The 20,252-nt window shown below is 38.1% G+C and overlaps 1 protein-coding gene across 1 annotated transcript in view; it reads right to left on the bottom strand.

The window, feature by feature from the left end:
- Spata16 (spermatogenesis associated 16) overlaps nucleotides 1-20,252 on the bottom strand; it is a 197,116-nt gene that overhangs the window by 91,959 nt on the left and 84,905 nt on the right. The window contains exon 3 of the mRNA XM_042678915.1: nucleotides 15,924-16,013. Within this exon, the coding sequence (XP_042534849.1) occupies nucleotides 15,924-16,013 (90 nt within the window). The remainder of the gene's footprint in view (nucleotides 1-15,923; nucleotides 16,014-20,252) is intronic.

The following is a 20,252-nucleotide window of genomic DNA, read 5'->3' as shown; positions in this document are numbered from 1 at the left end:
GGCTATCTACAAATTCAATGCGATCCCTATCAATATCCCAACCTCATTCTTCAAGGAAATAGAGGAGGCAATCCAAAAATTCATATGGAACAATAAAAGACCCTGAATAGCAAAAACGATCCTCAACAGAAAGAACAGTGCTGGAGGAATATCAATACCAAATTTCAAACTCTACTACAAAGCCATAGTGATCAAAACAGCTTGGTACTGGCACAAGAACGGACCTCAGGACCAGTGGAATTGAAAACCCAGAAATGAACCTACAGACCTATAACCATCTAATCTTCGATAAGGGAGCTAAAAAAATAGAATGGAAGAAAGGCAGCCTCTTCAGTAAATGGTGCTGGCAAAATTGGTTAACTATTTGTAGAAAATTAAAGCTAGATCCTTATATATCACCCTGCACCAGAATTAACTCCAAATGGATCAAAGACATCATCGGAGTCAAAGCAGACACTCTGAAAACATTACAGGATGGAATAGGAGAAACCCTAGGTCTCCTTGGCTCTGGCCCAAATTTTCTTAATAGAGACCCAGAAACACAACAAATTGAAGAAAGGTTGGACAAATGAGATTGCATGAAATTGCGGAGCTTCTGCATGGCAAAGGACATAGCTAGCAAGATCAATAGAAAGCCCACGGATTGGGAGAAGATCTTCACTAGCCGTACAACAGACAAAGGTCTTATATCTAAAATATACCTGGAACTTAAAAAATTAAATCCCCCAACAACAAATCTTCAAAGAAACAACTGCCCAATAAATAAGTGGGCTAAAGACTTAAAGAGAAACTTCTCTGAAGAGGAAAGAAGGATGGCCAATAGACACATGAAGAAACGTTCAACCTCCCTAGCCATTAAAGAAATGCAAATCAAAACAACATTGAGATACCACCTCACCCCAGTTAGAATGGCTATAATCAAGAACTCTAATAACAACAGATGCTGGAGGGGATGTGGACAGAAGGGAACCCTACTGCATTGTTGGTGGGAGTGTGAACTTGTTCAACCACTTTGGAAAGCAATATGGAGGTTCCTCAAAAGACTCCACATAGAGCTCCCCTATGACCCAGTAATCCCACTTTTGGGCATTTACCCAAATGATCACAAACAAGACCACACTAAAGCTACCAGCACGATTATATTTATTGCAGCATTATTTACCATAGCTAAGATATGGAACCAACCCAGATGCCCCTCAGTAGTTGAATGGATCAAGAAAATGTGGTATATATACACAATGGAATTCCACGCCTCCATCAGAAAGAATGACATTGTCCCATTTGTTAGGAAATGGAAAGACTTGGAAAAAATTATATTAAGTGAAGTAAGCCAGGGCCAAAGAAACATAGGTCCCATGGTTTCCCTTATTTGCAATAACTAGTATATGTCTGAGTCAAGCAGAAAAGGTCAGAAAAGCTGATGTTAGGAAAATGAACCCTAAGATATAAATTCAAATGTTTTTTTCTTTTATGCGATTATTTCTGACACATTTATAAGATTATTTTTTTATTGCTTTGTATGTCCCTCCCCCATGGTATAACCCCTGCTTTCACTGTATTTGATGTCAGTATAATTTGTGGAGGGGAAGGGAAAAAACAAATCGTTTAAATAGGGATACAGGTGGACCCATTGCAACAATGAGATGTCGAAGTCGTTATGTTGAAAAACGAACTTTTTAACTTTGGTCGGGGGGGGGGGGCAGGGAGGGGATGGAAGGGATGGGAAGGGAAACAAAGGAGGAGGCTACAATGCTTGGTAAGAAATGTACTCATTATCTTGCCCATGTAATTGTAACCCCTCTGTACAGTATTTTCACAATAAAAAACCAATTAATATGGGGAGGATATGGTCTATATTAGTAGATACTAATTTGTTGCATTAGAATGGTGTGTTCTGTTGTGTTTACACTGTTTAATCAATCTCCTATGTTAGATAATTAAGATATTGGACAGAAGTGTCTTTTTTCTGTTACTGGGGCTTGAACTCAGAGCCTTGGCTCCCTTCCTTCCTTCCTTCCTTTCCTTTCCTTTCCCTTCCTTCCTTCCTTCCTTCCTTCCTTCCTTCCTTCCTTCCTTCCTTCCTTCCTTCCTTCCTTTCCTTCCTTCCTTCCTTCCTTCCTTCCTTCCTTCCTTCCTTCCTTCCTTCCTTCCTTCCTTCCTTCCTTCTTCCCTTCCTTCCTCCCTTTCTTTCTCTCCTTCATTCTCTTTCTTTCTGTTTTTCTTTCCTTCTTTCTTTCTTCTTTTATTGTTCAAGGCTGGCATATACTTTTGGAGCCACCTCTCCATTTCTGACTTTTTGGTATTTAATTAGAGATAAGAGTCTCAGGGACTTTTCTTGTTGGGCTGGCTTTAAACTATGATCTTCAAATATCAGCCTTCTGAGCATTTACAATTACAGGCATGAGCCACCAGCTCCTGGCCAGAGAGAAGTTTTTGAAGGCAGTGAAGAATTCAGTTCAGAACATGTTTTTGTGAGATGCTTATAACCCAGCCAGAAAGGGATACGTAATAGATGAAGCTGCTCAGATAAGTCCTAGTGGGATTTGGGTACAAGATCTGATAATGTAGGCTTGAATTCTTGATCATTAGTATATAGATTACTTAAAATCAGGTGAGAGAACTTAAAGGCCAAAGAAAATGCATACCTTTCCAGAAAGGAACAACAGACAACACCTCTGCAAAGTACTAATTTTTCAGCAGTGAATTGAAGAATGAATTTGGGAAGGAAAAGTCAGAGGAAGGGGATGCCAGAGACTATGATGTCAGGAGTCCAGGGGACAAGAATTGATCTTCATAACTTCTGGAGAGGTAAGAGAAAGCCCTGGGGCCAGTGTTACTTTCCCCATTCCACAGTGGCTAGGTATCGTGTGTGCCAAGAGGAACACAATTATAAGAGATAAAATGGGATTGCAGATCCTCATTTTCTAGCCCCAATCTTAACAGAGTTAGCACTAGATTTTACTCAGGTAATTAAAGAAGGAAAGTATAAAAGAATAGCAGGATAAGCTTCAGAAGCTAAAATTAAAATGGAATCTGTAGGAGATAGAATATATAGAAAAAAAGAACATGTTCTTAAATTATAGCAAGCAAAGAAGGATATCTCAAAATAGCCTACAAGTGAAAGCTGATAAAAATGCCTTAAAACATGAAAAGTTGAGTTTCAAATTTTCGAATATGGTGGATAAAGTGATTCAGGAAGCCAGGCACTGGTGGCTCATGCTTGTAATCCTAGGTATTCAGGAGGCTGAGATGTGAGGATCAGGGTTTGAAACCAGCCTGTGCAGGAAAATCCATGAAACTTACCTCCAATTAACCAGCAAAAAGCCAGAAGTAGCGCTGTGGCTCAATTGGTAAGAGTGCCAGCCTTGACAAAAAAAAAAAACAACAAAATAAACAACCCCCCCCCCCCAGCAACTCAGGAACAACACCCAGACCCTGCACAAGCATGCAACCCCTTCCACTCCTCCACACACTGATTTAAGAAGCTCTATATACTACAGCAGGTACTAAACATAACAAACACAATGTTTTTCTTTAAAACTTCTTTCATTGAATTTTAAACATACAGAACATTTGTAAAACTATTATAGTTAATGTCCACCCTTCCACCTAGCAGCCTCTAGCTTCATCTAATATAACAGTTTACATAACCCTAGCACAACGAACAAGCCAGGAAACTCACACTAGTACATAAATAACATATAGAATTGTTTCATGTCCTAAAAATCCTTCGCTTGCCTACTCTTCCATCCCTTCTTCTTGTCTTTTCCAGGATGTCATCTAGTTGCAGTAATATCCTATGTAGTCTTCTTCTCAGACTGAGTTCTTTCACTTGAAAATACAACTTCAAGTCTTTCAAGTCTTGGTTCACTCATTTCTAGTACTTTAATATTCCATTGTTGGAATCTATGCACCTGCTGAAAGATACAATTGCTTTCAGGTCTCAGCAGTTAAGATCAGCTGCACCATTTTGTTTTCCCACCAGCAACAATGGAAATTCCCAATGGTCCATTGGCCTCATCGTGTTTGTTCTAGATTTTGGCTATTCTAATCTATGTGTGGTAGCATCTCTCACATCGTTGATTTCACATACATTTTTCCTGATGACATATGATGTGCAGCACCTTTTTAAAAATGTTTACCTGTCATTTGTGTATCTTTTCAAGTTCATTAAGGTTTCAGGGTTATTTTTAAATTGGGCAGCAGTGCTTGCTAGGTATATATTTAAAAAATGTTTTCTCACTGCAGTATACACAGTAGCTGTTAAGATGTCAGCCTAAGCAGCTATCCATGGAGGAATGGTAAGGGAAATGTGGTACTATTTACATAATGGAGCATTATGAACTCATGAAGAATACAATAGTGTCATTTTTTTTAGGAAAACGGATGTGATTGGAGAATATGAAAGGAGCCAAATGCAGATATATAGTACATATCTTCTCCATCCCAGTGTGGGGTGAAAAATTGTGTTCTGGAGTCTTAAGATTGCCTGTTTGTCAGTTACGTTTAGATTTACTTGGGACCTATCATACCTTCCAGTTTCTCCCTCTTGTTTTGTAATGGGATGTCTCTCCTACACCCATCCTGGATTGTCTTTTGGAAGCATATGACCTGTTCAATTTTTCAGGTTCACAGTTTGGAGGGAAACTTCTCTCAGAATGAATCTCACCTTGAGTCTCACCCATATCTAGTTTACATGATATGTGGAACACATGTTGGAGTACAGACTTCCGAGATGATGCTGGAAAATAGGTTGCTTATGAAAGATAGGATTTTAGGTGGAAAGGGTGAAGTGCGATGGTTTAAATGTTTGTGTGTCTCCAAAATTCCTGTTGAAATCCCTCAGTGCAACAGTATTAAGCCAGGAAGCCTTTGAGAAGTGATGAACTCATGAAGGCTCTGTCTTGCTAAAATGGGATTACAGCCTTAATAAAGTGAAAAGGGCATAAAGAAGGATTCTCTCTCTCTCTCTCTCTCTCTCTCTCTCTCTCTCTCTTTCTCTCTCTCTCCATTTCCACATAGATGCATATCAATTCCTCCCTCTCTTGTTCTTATTCAGATATTCTCATCACACATATTTTCATCTCTTTTAGTTTTACATTCTTGGAATCCTCATGTGTTTGTACTTATTTACTTTTCAGGTTTAGAAGTTTATATATTGTCATATCCTTAAGTCCAACAACCTTTTTAAATTTAAGTTTTATTATCAAGGTGATGTGCAGAGGGGTTATGGTTACATAAGTCAAGTAGTGAGTACGTTTCTTGTTGAGCTTGAGCCCAGAGACTTTGACTACATCCATTCTGTGAATGAGTCCGTCGAGGGAATTCTTCATTTCCACCACAGTATTTGTGATCTCTGACAAATGCTAGAGATCTTTTTGATTCTTGTTCCAATGTCTACCTCTATTTATACTATTCATCTGCTCCTGCAGGTTGGCTATGTTTTCCATTACAGCCTTAGCACATTAATCATCATTTAAAACCATTCTCATGATTCCAGTAGTCTACCATATCTGACCCTAGTTTGGATAAGTGTTCATTTGTTCTCTGCACACTGTGTTGTTAATCTTTTAGTATGCCCGGTAATTTTTTTTTTAAATATACTGGGTAACAGGAATTCTTCTGGCAGAGCTTTAATGATCTGTATTCTATAGCTGCATGATCAGAGCTCTGTCTTTTAAGGAGCCCGGGCCATGGGCTGTGAACTTTACTAGTGCTTTGCTCAGTTGATGTTTTTATCTTTTCATCTGAGTGCAACAAAATGGCTGGAGGAAGATAGACAGACTTGGATATATTCTTGGTCACAGGGAAAGAAGTCTCTGATAAAACCAAAGCAGATTCAGATTTTCTTACTAGTGTTGCAAATCTCACTAAAAAGAACAATTTTTTCTGCAGTATTTCAAAATGATTCCTTTTCCCTGTGATGTTATGTCTTTGATGGATCTCAGAAGTGATCTTGCTTTAAAAAAAATTAATATTTAATTTAATTTATTTTGGTAAATAATTTTCTAAATTTTAACATTTTATTCAATATTTTATTTTCTTTTACATTTTTATTTGTTCATTTTCACTGAACATTAATTTTTGTTTTATAATATTTTATATTATATAAAAATAATATCTAATACCATTTCAATATATTTCACTGAAAAATTATTGAGATCTCTAATAGTCTGTAAATATTTGATAATTATATATATATATATTTAGTTTGGTCAGCATTAGTATGGAGTGGTAACTTCTATGTCCCTTGCATACTGTACTGGAAACTCAAAGTCCGTTAGTGAATCTTGCCTGCAACAATTACTACTATTGTGGGTTTGCTCATATTGATTTCTCTCTCATTTTTCTACATTTATTAGTTGGCATTCTTCTGTGAGGAAGGTTTTCCTTATGCTCTATATATCTATTTATGAAGTTATTTTTGTGTTATTATAGAAAACAGATATTGATTCAATTCTAAGGGCTATAATCGGATACTATCAATACTTACTCTGAAACTCAAATTGTAACTTTGGCCATTGTGTATGCCTTCTGCTTGGTTGGTACATAGCATAGGCATCTAAATTTTTTTTGTTATAATTACATTACAAAAAGAGAGTTTATATGCAAATATAGAAACTTTCTTTTCTAAAAATATATTAACCCTTAGTGGTTTAGTAACTATGTTTTAATAAGACCTGTTTATGAATAGATAACACACGTTAAGCTTTCATTAAGAAGTAACAAGTTGGGCTGGGAAGGTGGTTCAGTGGTAGAGCGCTTGCCTTGCATGCCTGAGGCCCTGGGTTCCATTCCTCAGCACCACATAAACAAAAAAGAAAAAAGCCAGAAGTGGCCCTGTGGCTCAAGTGGTAGAGTGCTAGCCTTGAGCTGAAGAGCTGAGGGACAGCGCCCAGGTCCAGAGTTCAGACCCCACAACCAGACCCCCCCCCAAAAAAAGTAACAAGTTTAGTGATGGAATTGGGAGAAAATTGTGGGATAAAATGTTCAACCCGCTGCCTTTCTTGGCCTTAGATTTCAGTGGGGCAAACAAAGAGCAGAAAAGTCTGGGAATTCCAAGCCAGCCCTTTCACCATCTGTTTTTGCAATTCTAGTTCTTTTTACAATTTATATGGAGAAACAATAGGCCACTATAGGTAAGATATTACTAAAAACATGTCAGCTGAGAAGATTTTGCTTTGCCAGCTATCTAGCTAGGTCATAGACTATCACATATTGGATATGTGGTTTTGACAATGCACTAGACAAATGAACATATGAATCAAGTAGAGTCCAGAAAACAAAGTGTCGATATATGGAAAACTGATATCAACAGAGATAATCAAATCAACGATCAATAGCAAAAGGATTCACCAAGATGATTTCAAGATAATTGTTCCTTTGATAAATTGAAACCATGATAATTGATCCCTACCCTACACCATGTATAAAAATGAATTTTTATACCAAATCTTTAATTAATCAATTATCATATCAAATCTTTAAAGGGAAAGGGAAAACTTTAAACCTTCCACAGGCTAAATAGAATATTACCTTAATAAGCTTGGGAGAGGAAAGGATTTCTTAAAACTCAATTTGTACCATGGGGCTGGGAAGGTGGCTCAGTGGTAGAGCGCTCGCCTTGCATGCCTGAGGCCCTGGGTTCGATTCCTTAGCACTACATAAGCAAAAAGAAAAAAAAAGCTGGAAGTGGCGCTGTGGCTCAAGTGGTAGAGCGCTAGCCTTGAGCTGAAGAGCTGAGGGACAGCGCCTAGGCCCAGAGTTCAGGCCCCACAACTGGACCCCCTCATCCCCCAAAACTCAATTTGTACCAATTATAAGGGATTATATTTGATAATATTAATGCTAAATCATATATATTTTTATCCAAAGCCACTGCAGAGAATATGTTTCATACAAAGAAATAGCCTGTAGGTGATATTAATGTAAATTATTAATTCATAGAGTCTATAAGGAACTATATGATTAAATGATACAAAGACAAACAAATCAATGAAAATGTTCCAAAGATCAAGACAAAAAATGAGAATTTCACACAAGAGAAAATCTAATTGGCTACTAAATGTATTAAAACACACAGTAAATGTACTAATATGCACACTAGTAATCAAGAAAGGGAAAATGAGAACAAGGAGACAATCTCAGCCTCTTTGAGGAAGCAGGTAGGAAGACTGACAGTGTTTGTTGTTCTTTTCATGCAGGAGCCCCGGGTTTGACATAAAAACAAGCTCAAAATTTTAATTTGTTACTTATCAGGTTTATGGTCTTTGACATGCCATTCAAACTCCAGCTGTGGTTTCCTCACCTGCAAAAGGTAGAATATAACTTTTTTTTTTCAATTATAAGGAACAAAGGTAATGTACACTACACAACTGAGATTAAGTTTGGCCTAGAACAAGGGTCGTAGATGAAACTACTGAAGCAAATGCAGAGTGGGAGCCAAGCATACAGCCTCTACACCACAGGCTCACGGAGGAGCAGAATTTGCTCAATGCAAACGGGTCAGGGATTTAAACACCTTTCCTCAAAGTCAAGCACAACACTAGTAGCAGCTGCTGCAATAATTAATTGAGGGTTTACTATGTGCCAGGCACTGAGTATGGTGGTTTATATTCATTATTTCATCTAATCCTCATTACTTTGTAAAATAGTCTTCTTATTTCCATTTTATGGTTGAAGAAATTGAAAGTCAAAGAGCTTAATTACCTTGCCCAAGGTCACACATAGCTAGTCATTAATAGCTCTGGGGGTAGGGAGTGGGACACAGTTCTTTCCATCTTGACTATAATTCTCTAGTGTAGATCACTTCTTTGCAAGCAGACCTAGAAACAGTTTCTGTATTATCATCTCCACAATTAGTGGAATCAAGATTAATTTAGGTGCATGGAAGTCTCCTGAATTGATGGCAATATTTAAAAAAAGGTAGGGTGAAAGTGTAGGATAGAATTCCTGAAGTGTGCTATTAGGATTCTCAACTTAATCTTTACCAGGGTGTCACCATGTTTGACTGAAATAAAAGAAAGGAAAAAGGGAGAAATTAGCATCATGACCAGTTGACCTGAACATTTTCTCTTTTCTATTTGCAATTTCATCTGGCTATCTGGAGGGACTCTGTACTCCAATAACCTTCAGAAATAATTGAAATATCATTCGGAATAAAACAGGATGTTAAAATAATTAATAATTTTCACCCACAAAACAAACACAAAATAACCACCACAATGGTTAGAGTCTTGGTCCTTTCAATCTCTCCAACCAGGCAGAATCTTGCCCTTTCAATCTTTGTGTTATTAGTGAGTTTTCCAGATGCATTGACTCAGAGTTAGACAGCATTTCGTAGTCTTTAGTGTATTGCCCAGGCTAAATGACTGCTCAATGCATCCTGGTTTCAATGTTAAGGTATCTTCAAAGGGCTCTAATCATTAACAAGAATGAAAACAATGATAATAGCTTATTTTTATTGATATTTTATGTGGTGCCAAGTACTGTGCTGAGTGCTTGATATAAATTGTCTCCCTTAATCCTCAGGAATAGTTTTGGTCACATAGATGTTATTATTAAATCCAATTTACAGATCCAAAGCACAGAGGTTTAGAGGTCTAGTTCTATTACACGTTTAGCTTCTGTAGACCAAATGCTAATTCACGTGGCAGCACTTAGAAAACATCACAGAACTTTCAGAGTTGAGCCTAAGCTCCTTTGGGCTAAACATTTCTGTGTTTAATTGGTTCTTCACATTTCAGGTTTTGTAGAAATTGTGGAAATAGGTACACATGAAGAGATCTTTATTTTGTCACATTTATGGTATCTTGGGGTCTCCTACAAGTTTTATTTTTTTCTTTTTGGGTCCGGTCGTGGGGCCTGAACTCTGGGCCTGGGCGCTGTCCCTCAGCTCTTCAGCTCAAAGCTAGTGCTCTACCACTTGAGCCACAGTGCCACTTCCGGCTTTTTCTTTTTGCTTATGTGGTGCTGAGGAATCGAACCCAGGGCCTCAGGCATGCAAGGCAAGTGCTCTACCACTGAGCCACCTTCCTAGCCCCCTACAGGTTTTTTTTTAAATGTCATTTACATTGCTTTCCAATTCTTTTTTTTTTAAGATGTAAGGCTGCACTGTAGCAAGGGAAAAATCCATCTTTACTTTCTGCCAAAATTATTTTATTCCAATATTTGCAGAAAGTATACTAAGTTCAAGAATTTGCATTGATAAAATTATTTCAGAAATATTTAGAGATAATGTATATTTGTAGCACGCCATTCAAAAGAGAAAGGGAATGAAAATAATTATTATTACAAATATCAATGAAGCATGGAGAAATTCACAAAGTTGATTGATGTTTTTGTTTTTCTCTGATTAATCTGTGGGTGCCTTTATGAACAGTCTGAGTTTTTTTTTTCTTTTTGTCGGTCATGAGGCTTGAACTCTGAGCCTGGGTGCTGCCCCTGAGCTCTTCACTCAAGGTGAGTGCTCTACCACTTGAGCCACACTGCCACTTCCGGTTTTCTGGTAGTTAATTGGAGGTAAGAGTCTCATAGACTTTCCTGCCTGGGCTGGCTTTGAACTGTGATCATCAGATCTCAGCCTCCTGAGTAGCTAGGATTACAGGTGTGAGCCACCAGTGCCTGGCAGCTTGAAGTTTTTAAAAAGATTTTTTTTCTTAAGTTGGGCATCAGTGGCTACCCTGTAGCTACTCAGGAGGCTGAGATTTGAGGATCACAGTTAGGAGCAAGTCCAGGCAGAAAAGTCCGTGAGACTCTTATCTCCAATTAACTACCAGAAAATTAGAAGTGGCACAAATAAATCACTCAAACACCAGAAGTGGTGTTGTAGCCTAAGTGGTAGAGTGTCATCCTTGAGCACAAAGAGGCTCAGGGACAATGCCCAGGCCCTGAGTTAAAGCCCATGACTGACAAAAAGATGTCCAAAAAGTCCCATTTTGTAATACTACTCTGCTTTAGCTAACACTATCTTAAAAATCAGCATTTTTTTTCTTATAAGATTAGATATTTATAATGCTAGTACTTTATCACTCAAGTCACAGCTCCACTTCTAGCTTTTTTGCTGGTTAACTGATGATAAAAGTCTTATGGAATTTCTTGCCTGGGCTGGCTTAGAACCACCATCCTCAGGTCTGAGTAGCTAAGATTACAGGCATGAGCCACTAGCGCCTGGCTAATTTTGCAATTTCAGATCCTTGCAAAGTAGGGGGTAACAATGTTCGACAGGAAATGTACTCATTACCTTACTCATGTAACTGTAACCCCTCTGTACAGCATCTTTACAATAAAATTTAACGAAACAAAACAAAACAAAAAGAGATAGTTATGAACTTGAAGTTGTCCTGTATTTGAACCATCATATTTTCCCTTTGAAATCACAAACACTGCATCTCTACTTTTTACCTGAAAATTGGAGGAACAGCGGTTGAAAAGTGAGATAGTTGACTTATGTCATGGAAAATGACTAAATCTGTCTTTATTAATGTCAGTGTTAGAAATCACACACCAAGATGCAGTATTTTCAAAGTGTTTAGGATAGGATTCATATAGCTTTGTACTATGTAAGGAATGTGAAAGTCACTTGATGGTGGAATTACCAGACTTACTTCCTAATATATAATCTTCCAACATATATGGTTCCTATGATAAAACTGGATCCTAGTAAAGCTGTTCTACAATGGCAAAGTATCTTCAATAGGAAGGAAGGCCGTCCTTAGAGCAGATGGACAGTTAATGAATAAAAATTACCCCTAGGCTTTACTTAGTCTATTTGAAAGAACATTTATGAAGTTATTTTAGCCTGAAATATCTGCTATGTATTTTTGAGTCTCCTGCATGGATTCTTTTTTTTTGGTACCAGTCTTTGGGCTTGAACTCTGGTCATGGGTTCAATGCTAGTGCTTTATCACTGGAGCCACAGCTCCACAGCTCCACAGCTAGGTTTTATATTTTGTGGCCAATTGGAGATAAGAGTCTCATGGACTTTCTCGTCTGGGCTGGCTTTGAATATCGATTTTCAGATCTCAGTCTCCTGCACAGTGAGGATACAGATATGAGCCTTTTGCACTCAGCTCATGAATGGGTTTTACACTTTGAACTGAATTAGAACTAAGTTGAACTGTTGAGTCAAATACACTCCCAACACTGCTATCAACTCTTCAGATTTTCTTCAGAATCACTTGTTTGGAATCTACCTGTCAGAATATTCTCTTTGTTTGCAAGATACCTAATAATCTCATTTAAAATCATAGAGTTCCATGACACAGAAATAGCTGAAACAGTTTCTTCCTGCTCACTGTTGTGATTCTGCTTCTGAGCAAATGCTTATCTTTGGAAACTTCAGTTCTATAGTACTACATTTCTGAACACTTCAATATTTGGGGGTTGCTCTTTTGGCAGGCTGCTATTTACATATGCGTTATTTCTAGCAAGATCAACGTTGAAGAAAGAACAAGAAGGAGGAGAAGGCAGCAGAAGAGGAGAAACTAGAATGCCACCCTCCTCCTGACTCTCACAAAACCTACAACTCCCCACCTCTACCAACCTCCACCATCCAGCTTGTCCGAGGAAGTAGCCAGCAACTAAATGCATCTTAAAACACAGCAGAGCAGATTTCAAGGAAATTCCCACATAGTCTCATATTAGGTGGTAAAAGAGAATCAAATGTAATCAATACTCAGTGAAGCGATGGCAAAGGAACCACGGGCTCACACACTGCGTGAGAACCATCCAGAATGGCTTGTCAATGCGCCACAAGGGAGTACAAAACTCACATTAGCGACGTGTGCTATTATTATGGGCCAAAGGCAGAGAAAGCTTACTTTAGAGAAGTCTGCTACCATCGGTGGTCCAAGTCCTTGGAAGGGAGGAAGAAATTTTGAAACAAGAAGAGAGAGGGATGTAACCTGAGTAAATGTACATGTAATGTTATAATCCATTTTGTGTTGCTAGAATCCAATACTTGAAAACGAGTAATTGAATGAAGTACAGAGAGGGAGGAACTAATCCTGGGGTCTGGAGGCTGCTGGAGCAGAGGTCATGTTTAGCGAGGGCCTCTTGCTGCTCCACTCCATGGGAGAACGCAGCTAAGGCCGAGAGAACACATGAATTCACACATGTATTGAATTTGTCTGTTATCAGGGACCCACTCCTGCAATTAGCTTACTCCTGTGATAATGGTATTAATTAATTAATTTACTTTTTTTTTATTTTTTGGGCTTGAACTCTGGGCTTGGGCGCTGTCTCTGCACTCTTCAGCTCAAGAGGAGAGCTCTACTGCTTGAGCCACAGCGCCACTTCTGGTTTATTGGAGTTAAGAGTCTCATGGACTTTCTTGCTGGGTTGGGCAGGATCCTCAGATCTCAGCCTCTTGAGTAGCTAGGATTACAGGCGTGAGCCACCGGTGCCCGGCTAGATAATGGTATTGATTTATTCAGAGGGGTCTGCTCTCATGACCCAAAGCCCTTTTAAAAGTTCCAAAGGCATCACCTTCCAACATTGGTTGTATTGGGAATTAAGTTCTCAATACTAGTGGATTCCTAGTGAAGTAATATGTAAAGAGCTGGCGACTTGCTATTTCAGACAAGCCTTCCCAGGTGGCTCATTTTTGAGGGTAGGGTGAAGTGGAGGTGGTTAGAGTAATCTTCACTTAGTTTTGTGGTAGAAAATATGATTTCATCAATTTAGCCAGTGCCTAAATTGTATTTCCTAAACCATGATAAGATAGCCTTAATTTTATTCAATCTCCACAATCTATGTGTTCTTGCTCTCTCTTCCAGTAGGATGTTACAGATAGGACACTGATATGCAAAATAAAAGAATGTGCTTCTTACAAACCTGACTGATCCATTTAATGTGGCCATCTCAAGGAACACTTCTTGCAGTTTCTCTGCTTGAGGTCTGGCCTCCTCTAAGCCTGTGCTGGAATCTTACTTACCTATTTAACAGGAGTCTCTTTCTAGGTAAAGGTGGCTGGGGTCAAACAATCTCAGATATTCAAATTTCCAGAGAGTTCTCATAAATTGTTTCATTTGGATGAGACACCTGCTGTTCCACTTCATTGGAAATCACAACTTTTGCATTTCTCAGATTATGTAATAATGGCATTCTTTCATTTTTGGTAATACCAGAAATTGGACTGGTTGGCATCCCAGAAGAAATAACCTTGGTGTGGTGACTTTACCAGTGAGTTTTAATATGATGTGATTGTGAAAAGCCTAAAGCAAACTACTCCAATCCCCAAGAGTTTGGTTGATAAAAATGAATGCTGTATGTATGGATTTACATTAGAAACTTAATATCCAAGAGATCCTAAAACGATCATGTTCATTGTTTATAGTATTCTTTCCCTTGGGGCTGGGCTGGGAGTCGGAGGAGGATGACGAATACTTTATATTAAAAGACGTAATTGCCAAGGAAACCAAGATGAAAACTGTTGTGTCTAAGCATAGTAGTTTCAGTCTAGGGCAGAAGCTGTATCTAGCCTTTCTGTTGATCTTTTGATTGGATTCAAACACTTTAGTGAATCCCTCTTAATAAATGCTATTTTGCAAATCATTGTTATCTAATATGCTGAATCTGAGGTGTTCAGCTTTATTTGTAGCTAGTGATCTTTATAAAAATTCCTTCCTTGGGGGGATGAATATAATCAAAAGACATTATATACATGTATGAAAATGTCATTATGAAACCCATAATTTTATACAATTAAAAACAAACTCCTTTTTTTGTGAAGCATGGGCTAAAAGAGGTTTCAAATACCTCCATTCTTGTATCTAGGCAAAGATATAGGCAGAAAGTAAGACCCAAGTCAGCTAGAGAAAATAAGAAGTGTAACAAATCATATGTGAGTTCATGAGATAAAACACATTTGAAAATTAGTAAAAGAAAAAAAATGGAATGTGAAAAAGAGAGTAATAAAGACCTGTTTTAATTCTTCAATGTGGGTAGTAACACACAGGTCAAAAGATGGTAGGCTATGTTGGTTGATTGACTGAGAAGTGAGAGAAAATGGTATTAACTCTGCCCTTCATATACATCATTGAGTTAACTTCAGTCTAGTCCTGGAACTATGCTATACAAGTATAATTAATACCAATCTCACAGTGTCAATTGCAGGGAACTCCTTTAGCTTCTATTTCAATTCCTGGTTCTGATTTCAAAGTGTATACTTGGATTAATCTTAGAAAAGATCCCCATTGCCTCACCAAATTCCTAGAGTGCTAAAGTAGAGGAGTAAGAACTAGCAGGCTTCTGTATGCCGAGGGAGTTTGCCAAGGAAAGGAATTGAGTATGAAGAGCTGGATCTCAGAACAACAGCCACAACAAAAAGCTTTGCTTGTCACAGGTGAGAAGGAATTCAAGTGTACAATTGAGAATGCTGTGCAGCTCTTATAATTCTTCACTGTAAGTGTATGTTTTGAGGATGAGAATATTAGGAACTGCTTCACAAGGTTCTCATTCACACAGTGGCATCCAGGCACTCTGGGGCATCTCTAATAAACGTTGGTGCTACCTAACTGGTGCCATGTCTCTTATAAATGGGCTTCTGGGATCCCTTCCATGGGATAGGATTTCATATCCAGAGCTCAAGAATCACAGAATTGTGTCATTATAGTCTGGACTGGAAACATCCTCGAGAGCAAGAGGTCAAGTTCACTTCCAACATCTATGGAAGTTTTCCCATCATTGTTGGTGACCTCATGGCTGGAAAGTTTGAATTTTGCTAAGAGCTATGTACATGGAATAGCTTTAATTAAAGAAAAAGATACTCAATAATTGTTGCCTTGACATTTATAGGACAATAATTTGGGTAAAATAATATTCCATGAGAGAAATGGAGAGTTCCCTTATGCTATTACCAGAATCTGAGAATAAAATTAATTTAAGTTTAAATAAATCTTCACAAATTATAACAAACATACCGGGCAGCTTCTGAATATCTCTCCAGACATCTAAATACTGTTGCTTGACGAAGATGATTTCGGAAATAGGCTGGGTTTAAAACAATGCTCCTGTAAAAAGATAAAGAAATACAAACATTATTATGTTTTTAAAAGACACTTCCCAGAAGAGCACAGGAATGAAATCACATACATTTATCTTTACTCTCATGTTTTAAAAGATAGTAATAAATGAAGAAGCCTTTTCTTTCTGTAATTGTCAGTTAAGACAAATAAACAAGAATTATTGAAGTACAAATTAAGTTTGCATTATAAAAGCAACTTTATAGCGCTGAATATGTTTTATGGATCTGATAGTGACAAAGAATTTAAATCTAACTTATATTGTATATAAGACATGGGATGATCATAGGATATTTGTGGTATTTGTTCTTGTTTTGGAGAGGATGGATTTGAATTCAATGCCTCATACTTGCTGGTCCAGTGCTCTACCACTTGAGGTATGCCCCACTCCCGGTCCTGGTTTTTTCTATTTTAAGATTAAAGTCTTGGTTGTGTGTCTAGACCACTGTCTACCTATTGTAGGCTTTCTGTTGTTGCTGGGATGACAGGAAAACACTACCAAATTCAGCTTTGGTCTGTTGAAAGGGAATTTTGTGAACTTCTCTGCCCAGGCTGGCCTGCAACCACAATCCTCCTCCTCCTCTCAGCTCCCATGTAGTTTAGGATGCCAGATGTGGACCAAAGCATCTAGCAATGGGTTGAGAAAGGATCTCTTGAACTTGGTAGGGGCTGGCCTCTATATGTCAGCCTCTGATGTCACTTTTCCAAATAGCCAGGATTATAGGAATGAACCATTGATGCCTGGCTATGGAGTCTCTACTTTTAATAAAAGAAGAGAGTTGTTAACTACTAGAATCTAGTTAAAAGAAGTTGCAATTTAGGCAGCATGTTCATTTTGAGCTACATATTTAGACCCCGTGTTTTCTTGCAGCTGGATGATGTGGTGATATGGAAAGAACCCTAGACTTTAAGTTATCTCTGGGGATGAAGGCAGCTAAGGAATGATAATCTTCCTTTCTGGTTAAGGCCTTCCTCACATTGGGCCTCCTGTTTTTCTTGGTTGAATGTATGAGGCTTGACTTACTGATAGGATGATCTCTTACTTTGCCTTCTGACTCTTTCAATATTGCTTAGAGTTCTGGAATTTTAATCCAAACCCAGAAAGAAAGATGATCATTCCTCAGCTGCCTTCTTCCCCTAGAGATAAGCTAGTAGGCATTCTTCCATGCTTCCTTGAAAGCCATGATAGAGGGAAGTAGATTTGATCCACTCCATACCAGTCACCAAATGGGAATAGGGAGACAGCTATCAGTGAATATTTGAAATACAGCTTATATTACATGCATTGATATTGGATTCAAAATATCATAGAAACAACCAAATAACCTTTTGTAGCATGTTTTCACTAGCTGATAAGAATCTCTTGGCAATGATTTATTTATTTAATTCTATTAGAGCTGGTCCTAAGGCTTGAACTCAGGGCCTAGACATTGAGCTTTTGTGCTCAAGGTTGTTGCTATACCAAGCTTCCGAAGTATTGGTGGTTAATTAGAGATAAAAGTTAGTTAATTAGAGATAAAAGCTAGGCTTTCCTGCCAGCCTGGCTTTGAACTGGGATCCTCAGATCTTAGCCTCCGGAGTAGCTAGGATTACATGTGTAAGCCACTGATGCCTGGCTTGGTTTAATTTAGAAATAAGTGGTTCTCAACAATTTTGTGGAGAGATTTTACAGAGTTCTTTGAGAATCAAATGAAAGCTATGAACCTGCATCCAGAACCCTTGTTACCACATGCACACATAGAGAACTTGTGTGACATTTTAAGAGTTATTCATGAACTCCAGGCTGAAAAATACACAAACTAAAAGAATTCCTTTCTTGGAATTATTGCTAATGGAAAAGCAAAGGTGGGATCAAGCGATCTGTCTGGCCTGTGCAGAATTATAGAATTACATGATCATAAGGTGGATGGATGCATTTTACTTCCAATACAAACAGAAGTCAGAGAGGTTATAAGGAACTTTGTTTGTGCTTCCTATTTTTAGCCAGAGGAAAGATACAATGTTGTATCTTACCTCCTTTCCTATGAAGTTTCTGAGTTCAGAGGAATATGAGTTAATGAGATATTGCTAGAGTCTATGACTAATGATTTGTGCAAATGATACAGAATCCTTTTAGAATACACATCAATTTGCTTTGGTGAATTTTCACTAACATGTTAGAATTTTCAAGACAATCACATGTTCATTTGACATCAAGGTATCTAATACCCTCTACTCAAATATTTAATTCATTGAGAAAAAGCATATTTGAGAAGCATGTCTATTTACATTAACTTTATAAGAGCAATAAAAATAAAAGCAAGCCACAGGGGATAAGAATAGAGTTTCTTTTAAAACCTGGTTATTCTGACTTGGCCACAAATCATTTCTTTTATATCATAAAGAATTCCTTTTGCTTTATAGCCATTCATTCCTTATGTACATTTTGTAAACATCAATTAAGGTGTTGGGGAAAATCTCAGAGGACTGGATGTTTCTAGATTTTGTCATATCCTTGTTTACAATGGAGTTTTCTGGCTTTGCAAAACTATTTTTCAAGAATCTTAGCCTGTCAGTTCAGTTCATTTGACCAAAATGGATTAGACTGGAGAGAAAGATGAAGGATAAGACTAAGAGGACCAGGGAAGGATAAGTTTAACAAAAAGAGAGGAAGGATGGAGAGGAGGCATCAAAGTGGCTTTGTATGTAGTGCACATCTTTTTTTCCATGAGTAGTAACTTATGGAAGGCCTTGTAGGAACCATGTTCATGACTTTTTTTTTTTTTGTCCATCATGAGGCCTGAACTCTAGGCCTGGGCGCTGTCCCTCAGCTCTTCAGCTCAAGGCTAGTGCTCTACCACTTGAACCACAGTGTCACTTCTGGCTTCTTCTGCTTATGTGGTACTGAGGAATCGAACCCAGGGCCTCATGCATGCAAGGCAAGCACTCTGCCACTGAGCCACCTTCCCAGTCTCCATATGAGTTTTTAAAAAGATAGATTAAAAAATTAGGAATCCATGGAACATTCCTCAATACAATAAAGGCTGTATATGACAAACCTACAGCCAGCATTATACTCAATGGTGAAAAACTAAAGCCATTTCCTCTTAACTCAGGAACAAGACAAGGATGCCCACTCTCTCCACTTCTCTTCAATCTAGTATTAGAATGCCTAGCTACAGCAATAAGACAAGATGCAGACATAAAGGGGATCCAAATAGGGAAAGAAGAAATAAAACTCTCCCTCTTTGCAGATGACATGATCTTGTATTTAAAGAATCCCATAGACTCCACTCCCAAATTACTCAAGCTGATTCAAAACTTTGGCAAAGTAGCAGGTTATAAAATTAACCCCCAAAAATCAATGGCTTTTCTGTATGCCAACAATGAGAAAAATGTGGCTGGAATTAGGAAAGCAACTCCATTTGTAATAGCCCCACAAAAAATAAAATACCTAGGAATTAACTTAACTAAAGAAGTGAAGGACCTCTATGATGAAAACTTTAAAATCTTGAAAAAGGAAATCAACACAGAACTTAAAAAATGGCAAAACCTCCCATGCTCCTGGATTGGAAAGATTAACATCGTGAAAATGGCAATACTTCCCAAGGCTATCTACAAATTCAACGCAATACCTATCAAAATTCCACCCTCATTCTTCAAGGAAATAGAAGAGGCAATCCAAAAATTCATATGGAACAATAAAAGACCCCGAATAGCAAAAACGCTCCTCAACGGAAAGAACACTGCTGGAGGAATATCAATACCAAATTTCAAACTCTACTATAAAGCCATAGTAATCAAAACAGCTTGGTATTGGCATAAGAACAGACCTCAGGACCAATGGAATAGAATTGAAAACCCAGAAATGAACCTACAGACCTATAGCCATCTAATCTTCGATAAGGGAGCTAAAACAATACAATGGAAGAAAGACAGCCTCTTCAGTAAATGGTGCTGGCAAAATTGGTTAATCCCTTGTAGAAAACTAAAGCTAGATCCTTATATATCACCCTGCACCAGAATCAACTCCAAATGGATCAAAGACCTTGAACTCAAAGCAGACACTCTGAAAACATTACAGGATGGAATAGGAGAAACCCTAGGTCTCCTTGGCTCAGGCCGAAATTTTCTGAATAGAGACCCGGAAACACAACAAATCAAAGAAAGGTTGGACAAATGGGATTGCATAAGGTTGCAGAGCTTCTGCATGGCAAAGGACATAGCTAGCAAGATCAATAGAAAGCC

This window comes from Dipodomys spectabilis, unplaced genomic scaffold (assembly GCF_019054845.1).
Source record: "Dipodomys spectabilis isolate Male_0828 unplaced genomic scaffold, ASM1905484v1 ptg000050l, whole genome shotgun sequence".
Taxonomy (NCBI): Eukaryota; Metazoa; Chordata; class Mammalia; order Rodentia; family Heteromyidae; genus Dipodomys; species Dipodomys spectabilis.
The sequence above is the reverse complement of the archived record's forward strand: the minus strand, read 5'-3'. Positions and strand labels throughout refer to the sequence as shown.